Genomic DNA, 9371 nt, shown 5'->3' with positions numbered 1-9371 from the left:
CATAGGAGCCAATCATACTGTACCTATGTCAGTCAGTCCACCAAAGCATGTTCAACACACCACCGTTTCCGTTTCAAAATGTTCTGCTATGTTTTGTGGGGGCTGAACATGACCGTGACTTCTATTTGTGTTTCCCTGCTGCTCAATAGCATTTTCATCATCAATTAGTTATTAGTTAATTAATGGATTAACTATTTATAGTAATCCACCGGCAGGTCAACACAGAAGACACTTTTCAACCTCAAAATGCTTGAGACAAGAAAAGGTATAAATAAAATAATTGGCTTGTGTAGGCAACATGATTTTTGACCCAATTTGCTTCAGTAACTGACCTCAAGACAACAGGCTGACAACCAGCCATTTAACAGGGGATATAATACAGGAAATTAAATTAAATAATTAGTCAAATTTTTGGACAGCAACCAAGTGCAGCTGCTAGACAAGGGAAGTGATGAAGGCTTTCGTTCACCCTCTCTCTCTCTTTCTCCCTCAGGACCAGTGCAAAGAATGGTAGGAGAGTGCAGCTGGTACTAATGGAATTAATAACAATTTTTTAAAATTACGTCTGTGACGCGCGACTCCAGAAGTGTGTTAATTATTGATCGTCCATTTCTGTGAGGGCAATTTGTAATTACCCCGCATAATGTGAGTCCTTCATCACGTTTAAACATTTAGATTGCTTCTCTTTTCCCATAACCTCATCGGCTGTGTTTTTATAATTACACAAATCAAATTGAAACTTGGGGGCTGAGGGGTGGGTGCATATAAACTCCATACATATTTTATGCCACTTCATTTGTATATGCTATGTGTGACTCATTTCCTTCAAAATGGCTGTATAACATTATCACACTTACCTTTTAAAATGAAGACAAATTGTTATATTTGAGGAAAAGCAAATACCAGTGCTTAAATAACTTGTCAGATGGCTAGCTAATCAGTAAGTGCAGCTAACTCTTAATTACACATCATGTAATTGGTACAAACAAAATCTCATCTTAATGTTAAGTACAGCCAACATTTAATACCAAAAATGTACTCATGGAGCATTTGACTTATTTTTTATACATATTGGTCTTCTGCTGCTGTAAGCTATCCACTTAAGAGGTTTGACATGTTGTGTGTTCAGAGATAGTCTCCTGCATATCACTGCATATCAATGTGTTTTTATTTGTGTTACTGTCACCTTCCTGTCAGCTTTAACCAGTCTGGCCATTATCCTCTGACGTCTCTCATTAACAAGGCATTTCTGCCTTTATTTAGTTTTTTGCAGCATTCTCTTAGCATGTGTGAAAATCTCAGGAGATCAGTAGTTTCTGAGATACTCAAACCACCCTATCTGCCATCAACATTCATTCCACCATCAAAGTCACTTAGATCACATTATTTCCCCATTCTGAGGGTTTATATGTACAAGCCCAATTCCAAAAAATTTGGGATGCTTTGTAAAATGTAAATAAAAACAGAATGCAATGATCTGCAAATCTCATGAACCCATATTTCATTCAGAATTGATCATAGAAAACATATCAAATATTTAAATTGAGAAAATGTACCATTTTAAGGAAAAAATTAAGTAATTTTGAATTTGATGGCAGCAACACGTCTCAAAAAAGTTTGGACGGGGGCAATAAAAGGCTGGAAAAGTAAGTAGTACTAAAAAGAAAGGAACATTTTGCAATTAGGTTAATTGGCAACAGGCCAGTAACATGATTGGGTATAAAAAGAGCATCTTAGAGAGGCAGAGTCTCTCAGAAGTAAAGATGGGCAGAGAATCACCAATCTGTGAAAGACTGCGTCTACTAATTGTGGAAAAATTTCAGAATAATATTCCTCAATGTAAAATTGCGAAGACTTTGAAAATCTCATCACCTACAGTATATAATATAATCAAAAGATTAAGAGAATCTGGAGAAACCTCTGTGCGCAAGGGACAAGGTCGAAAACCAATACTGGATGCCTGGAATATCTGGAAAGGCACCATCAATTCTGAAAGGTATTTAGAGGTTTTAGAGCAACACATGCTCCCATCTAGACAACGTCTTTTTCAGGTAAGGCCTTGCATATTCCAGCAAGACAATGCTAAACCACATACTGCATCTATTACAACAGCATGGCTTCGGAGAAGAAGAGTCCGGGTGCTGAACTGGCCTGCCTGCAGTTCACCAATTGAAAACCTTTGGCGCATCATGAAACGAAAAATAAGACGAAGAAGACCCAGGACTGTTGAGCAGCTAGAATCCTATATCAGACAAGAATGGGACAACATTCCTCTCCCAAAACTCCAGCAACTGGTCTCCTCAGTTCCCAGACGTTTACGGACTGTTAAAAGAAGAGGGGATGCTACACAGTGGTAAACATGGCCCTGTCCCAACTTTTTTGAGATGTGTTGCGGCCATCAAATTCAAAATGATCTTATTTTTTCCTTAAAATGGTACAATTTCTCAGTTTAAATATTTGATATGTTTTCTATGTTCTATTCTGAATAAAATATGGGTTTATGAGATTTACAAATCATCGCATTCTGTTTTTATTTACATTTTACAAAGCGTCCAACTGTTTTGGAATTGGGCTTGTACATTCACTGACACTCCTGGCCTGTAGCTACATAATTGTATGCATTGCACTGTTGCCACACAACTGGCTAATTAGACAATAAGTTGGTGTACAGGTATTCCTAATAAAGTGCTCAGTCTAATTTAATATATGAAGAATATTTCATATAAAGAACTCTTAATTAACATGAATATTACTGGCATGTCAAGTATGATTGTAATAGTACAGTATACTAATCAATTTGTTAAATATTAATCAATTGATTAATTGGCAATTTTCAAATGTAGCTTTTGCAGTGAAACATTGTCACAGGGAACCAAAATAATGCACTAAAGTGGCAAAAGGAAATTTGCACATAACTTACCCTTCAAAGTTGCTGCAGTAAACATTTTGATGTGTGAATGATTAACCCAATAGCTCTGACAGCTTACCTGTCATTGTCATTGGACCCGACAGTTAGCTCTTCAGGATGCCTGGGAGCCATTACCATGGTTTCCCATGTTTTCTGAGATCACATTATATCATTTTTCCTGAAAATAATCAGCAAAGACTCATTTCTTCTGCACCTTAGCCAGAGATATTTATTATTTAATTTGCACAAAATAAAGCAGACAACCATGAATAAAGAACCATGTGCAGGGTGAGCTAAGAAACCAAAAGGGATTATATACAGGCTCTCAGTCTACAAACAACAACTCTGGGAACATAACGAGAAGAAAGAACATACATTCACCGCCCCCCCCAATATGTAAATGAAGCACACCACCACAGTTCTCCCTTATCTTGTGAAACTTTATTGATGGTTATTGATTAGCGGGTCATATTGCATGCACATACGATGACAAGGAGAATGCCTGGTCACAACACTTTTTCTTTTAAAAGCAGAAACTGTATAGAAGAGTCACGGCGGCAGGTAGGATATTTTACGGAGTTGCGCGATGTGACACGCCATGTACACATGAGGATATCTGCAGCTGAGATTTAAGCTGCTGTTTTTTTTTTATAGTTTGTGTTTTATTTTTTGTTGTTTTTTTTAATAAATACAAAAAATGAGATATGTGACAAACACCTCAACTTAAGTTTTACTTGTAAACAGGACAGCATGAATGGAGTCTTTCTATATGCACAGACAAGCTGCAATTCTTCAAGGACACCTCGAGCCCTGCCAACTTGCTTGCGTGGCACATGTAATGTCCAAGTTATCGTTATTTATATTTATATATATATAGATATCCTTTTCACAAATTATACATATGCTGTTGATCGAACAGTTTCAAAATGTAAAGACCTTGTTCTATAAAATAATACAAAGAATGTGGCATTAAATATAATTTCAAAACAAAAAGGCAAATGCACAAAAACAAATACAAAAACAAAATTTAACAGAATAATGTCTCAAAAGCCAAGAAGCTAAGAAAAATTGCAGGTTGTGTGTGCAACAACAATAAAGTCTAAAAAATATTAAGCTGACAAAAATACCATGATTATCTCTACATAATGATTGTGATACCTGTAAAATGTTCATATAAATCTGGATATGATTATCATGTAATTTCATAAAAAATGATACACCTCTCTCTAATAGGTCTACTAGGCTAACTCTAAAACATCATATGGTGTATTTTGTATAACAGAACATATCCACTGCACAGATCAAATTGTATACATTGTTGTAGGTTTTCTTTTTTCTTTTTTAAACTGGTACAAATAATTCTAGTTTTATTATTTTCCTTCTGAAAAACAAAAAGAGAAAATAGAAACAGTGCTTTTTCACCGTATTTGTTATTGTTTTTTTTCCTCTCTCCCGTAATATAAAAGTCAGTAATAATATCAATTTATATACTGGAAGCAATATAAAAAGAACAACTTTTTTTAATGGCCTAAACTAGTTAAGGATTTGACTAGAGAACTAGATAAAGATTAAACAGTGAAGTACTGCCTTGGTTCAAAATCTTTAGGGGTTTTCCTAGACAGCTTCTATGCAAAATCTGAATATACAAGAGTAACAACCCAAGAACATAACCTTTGGCTTTGAGTAATGGATAAGAGAAGATGATTAATATACTTAAAATACAGTGGTGCCCCCCCTCTTAACTGCATTAGTATTAATGAGGATCTACACTCATTCTTTATGCTGTACTCCAGTAATGCCTGGGCAAGGCTGCTGAGGAACCCTAAAATGGGCGGAGCTAACATGAGCTGTCAATCAGCGACTCCTACTGACCAACGAGCAGCAGTTACAAACTGAATGACATGAGGTCTCCATCCATCCCACAGGCTCAGCTACTAGACTGAGAAAATGGCAGAAGACCCTTAATAGTAGTAACAGGGGAGAATCTATTTTGTTTTTCTTTTTGTTTGAATTGCCTTTTGGGTAAAGGCAAAACCGTTTCCAAACATTACTTCAGGTAACTTGTCTAATGTTAGCCATCCTGCTCACAGTAAACAAACCAAACTCCGTCAAGTTTCTATTGTCATGATGCCTAGCTGGGCGGCAGGCTGGTGTAATGGTTAGTACTGACGCGTCACAGCAGTAGTTTGCATGTTCTTCCTGTGTCCCTGTGGGCTTCTTCTGGGTCCTCCTCCCACAGTCCAAAGACATGCAGGTTAGGCCAATTAGAGACCATCCAATGACATGCAGTTTAGCCCAATTAGAGACCATTGGTATTCAAAATAGCCCATAAATATGTGTGTGTGTGACTGGTGTATGTGCCCCGCGATGGATTGCTGACCTATCCTGCCACTAGCCCACTCCATGCTGGGATAGGCCCCAGCACCCCTGACCAGGAATACTTGGGTCAGATCGAGGATGGACCATGCCTGGCTAGTAGGATCCCTTCAGTCGGGGGGGTGTTTCAATGAGAATTTAATGCGTCAGTCTTTCCACAGTTTACCTTTTAAATTCCCTTCCTGCTGCCAATCGCTTGGAGACAGCTGCAAAAAGCTGGGCGCCGAGAGCGCATGTGCTGTAATCCAATTCCTGCGGAAAACAGTGATCGATGGAGACTTTACTTTAAATGGGCCGTGACAGGAGCGGCCGTTAAAAGCGAATGGGGATTCTAATAAGATTGCAGCGGAGTTCCGTCGACGTCTTTGACGCAGTCCGTTTCGAATCCGACGGGTCGTCGATGGCGCGTGATAGCTCCGCTCATTTTAGGGGGCCCGCAAAGCCTCGCCTTCCTGCTGCTGCCCGTTCCGCCGCCCTCTCGAGCCTGCCCAGTTCTGAGGCTAGTGTTCCCACCCCAACCCTAATATTTCCCCTTTTCGCCCTTCATATACAAACCAAAATATTATGAAATTAAAAACAATTAAAAGCAAAAAAACAAAAAAAGCAAACAACATAACTCTTGTGGTCACTTACACTCTTACAAAACATGAGAACCCCGAATGACTTAATATTTATCATACATAGTTTAATTTACAATGAGAAAAGCACACTTGATTGTGGCCTTAAATTGTGTTTCATATATATTTTTATGTATTTTTTTTTTTTAGATTTTATATCTAGCAGCTTTCTAGATCACCACAGAAACCTCTACAGCCAACAATCTATGTATTGTAACCTTAAGAAAAATTAAAGACCCCACAATATTAAAATACACCAAACAAAATATCAGAGGTATAAGATGAAAAATATCTGTCCCTCCCCCCTCTCTTAAGAGGTGCTAAAATGATGCACTACTGCATGTATTGCAATACCCAGGCCTCAAAAAAGTTTCTCTTGTTTATCCCCAACTGGAAGGTTCTCAGATCTTTTTTTGTGTTGTTTTTCTTCTTTTTTTTTTGTTAGTTTTTATTTTCTTTTTTTTGGTCGTTCAGTATGGCGCGAAACGACTGTATCCCCCGCGATATATACTAGCCTGCAACGAAGAAAGAACCAGACCCACGTCATCTGCGTGGCTCCGAGTCTTGGCATCAGTCAACGGCGCGAAAGCATTCTGAAAAAAAGCCACGCATTTGCCAGAGGTTTTTAATCTGTTTCCCATCGCCGTCAACCCCCCCCCCCCCCCCGCCACCCCCTTTGGACGCTCCGCTTTCTCATGCTATTATACATACCCCCGATGACATCACACCCGATCCGCCATGCAGCAAGCACACCACAAGTCATCGCATGCCAGGCAAATGCACTGAGCTACTTCAAAAGTATAACAGAAAATAGATGGTTAACAAATAAACATACTGTATGGAGAAATGAATCGGAACGGAAAAGTGAATGGAGCATGGCCACTGGACTCTTATCACCTGTATTAGGACCTTGGGATCTGAGTATCTATGTACTTTTGCGGAACAGATGGAACGGTGATGCTCCTCATATTAGTGATAGAGGAAGCATGGAAGCATGTTCATCAGTGTGTTTGGGATCACAGACTGACCAATTACTACCTTTCATGTAATGTAGCTTGCTAAATTAGCTATACAAATGATAAAAGTATTTTATTTTGCTATCAAAATATGTTCCAGGTGCAGGGGGCTCTTCGTACTGTACTTTGCTGGTTGGTGTTTTTTGTACATTAATATGTCATTTATTTAATTTATTTCAGTGTACTGGAATGCTAAAAAAATGCTAAAAAAATGGAAAAAACACAACATGTAGAGTAAAATGTTCAGCAAATGTAATATACTCTGAGTATATTTGATCCCTTTTGGGGTCACATAAACTGTTATGTAGTTCAATTATACTAGCTGTTGGTAGCAGACCAATGATGCAGAATACCTTTGAAGAAACGCCCATTCAATATAATCTGCAACCAGAAGTGTGGAAGACTGTTTCTAGAACCTTCTATAGGCACTGCTCAGGGACCTCCTTCTCCCATATTGTTTTACCAGCTCTCTTTTTCCCCTGTTCAGCCATGGCCACTGCACCACTTAGGTGATGGATTTAATTATCAAAATGACTAATTATTCCATTAAGGAACACGCTCCGCTAGGTGATGCTCGCAAAATTAGAAATATAATAACCAACATGCACCGCACCGCAAAAGGAATTAAGACATTTATCAAGTTTACGGGGAGGATTAATGTGACATTTCGGGTGCCGTTAGCACAAGAGACAAATTCAATTAGTTTAAAGTGAGGAGACGTCAGCCATGATAAAAAATCCATGCGCACAGAAGAAAAACAGAAATAAAAATATAAAGAGAGCAAGTCAAGGCTGAGGGAGAGGGACGGAGAGAGACAGAGAGAGTAAGCAAAAAAAAAAGGGAGAGGGAAAGAGAGAGGGTCAATTAAGCGAGGAGACGTGTGATAAAACCCATGCAAACAGAAGAGGAATAACAACATGGAGGATAATGGAGCCACGAGCAGATAGGAGGAGAGGGAGACAGAAAGGAGAAGGATAGAAAAGAGAAATAGCAAAAAAGAAAAGCACAGGGAAAGTAAGAGGGAAAGGCAGTAAGAAGGAGGCTGAGAGAGTGAGATAGAGGGAGAAAGAATGAGAGACAAGAAAAGGAAGCGATGAAGAGAGGAAAGGGGAAGAGATGAAGAGAGGAAAGGGGAGAAGAGAGAGAGAGAGAGAGAGAGAGAGAGAGAGAGGGATGTGTTGTGCTTACCATGGCACCAACGCTGTATGCGGCTGCCGGAGCAAGTGTGTGGTGGTAGGGGTCGGCAGCATAAACTCGTCCGTAACTATGGAAACAGAGAATGTCACACTCAACAGTCACTCCTTTCAGTTTCATGAAAAAGAGTAAAAACAAAAGATTAAACAAGAGAATACCACAACAATGGCTCCTTAAGGGACCAAACACAAACACCACCGTCCAACCATCAATCACAGCATTTCATATCTGTTAACACAAAGTCATATATGCTAAATTATTCAATCCAAATTTCAAGAAATATATATCAAATATACATATGCCAGATAATAAACAATATTAAAATCATACGTAGCTTACTACACTTTGTGGAGAGGCTTTCCATAGTTTTTTGAAAAATGCATATGAAAGGGGCACTAATAAATAAAAATTATATAACTTATACTTTACTGTTCATATTTGACAAAATACTGAGGTTATTTTTCAAAAGTTAATACGGCAAAATCAAAAAACAAAAACAAACTGAAACTGAAAAACTGAAAAGCAATCATTTGATGACCCAACAAAATGGAGACACATGTAAGGTGCAAGACTGTATGAACTACGCAATCATGCAGGAGCGTGCAGTGGCTGGGGTGGGCGGCTTCTCTTCAAAAAGAAAGCAGAAAAAACGACAGGGCATTTTCGGGAAGCGAAAGGCAATTTCAAGCTCCGCACAACAGAGCCATAGCCACAATGTAGGCATGGCAACCGAGTGAGAAGATACTCCGAGTCCTCACAATAAGTATAAGAATGATATAAACAAAACCAATAAATAAAGCACGGCCACATTTTTGTGAGGCTGAGTTTATTTGTGCGGCACAATGGATATAGCAGCGTGGCTCCATCAATTCCAAGGGCAAGTATTTAGCGCGATGCGGCTCTGGTGTACAGTGCGTAACGCACTGCCATTTTCCCATTGGCCTCAAGGGCTGAGAGGATGACAGAAGTGCGTTATTAAGTTGTTTGCCGCAACAATGCGATTTGCTATGCCACATTATCGGCACGCCGGGCAGAAGCGTTATCGAATGCAGTTTGTTAAACTTGGCCTGCACTCCACTTGAGCGATGTCAAAAGGCACTCTCAGGTGCCGGATGCAAGATTCATGAAGGCCAGACAGCATATGGAGGGCGGGGGGGGGGGTGGAGAGTGGGGGAGTGGGGCAGCCTGCAGCAATTGTGGCAAGTACTCAAAATACAGTCAATGAAAAACTAATTTCTGTAATCGAATGGCGCGCGTTCG

At 39.2% G+C, this 9371-nt stretch overlaps 1 protein-coding gene across 7 annotated transcripts in view; it reads right to left on the bottom strand.

The window, feature by feature from the left end:
• Positions 1-3327: 3327 nt before the first annotated feature.
• The window catches only part of rbfox1 (RNA binding fox-1 homolog 1), a 417007-nt gene continuing 410963 nt past the window's right edge, over positions 3328-9371 (bottom strand). For all 7 annotated transcript variants that reach the window (XM_061223562.1, XM_061223559.1, XM_061223564.1 and 4 more), the window contains 2 exons: positions 8106-8181; positions 3328-6494 (listed from right to left, as the gene is read on the bottom strand). In XM_061223562.1, coding sequence (XP_061079546.1) covers position 6494; positions 8106-8181 — 77 coding nt within the window. In that variant the 3' untranslated portion in view covers positions 3328-6493. The remainder of the gene's footprint in view (positions 6495-8105; positions 8182-9371) is intronic.

The sequence above is a fragment of the Conger conger genome, chromosome 16 (assembly GCF_963514075.1).
Source record: "Conger conger chromosome 16, fConCon1.1, whole genome shotgun sequence".
NCBI lineage: Eukaryota > Metazoa > Chordata > Actinopteri > Anguilliformes > Congridae > Conger > Conger conger.
Note: the sequence above shows the minus strand (reverse complement) of the source record. Positions and strands in the feature narration are given on the sequence as shown.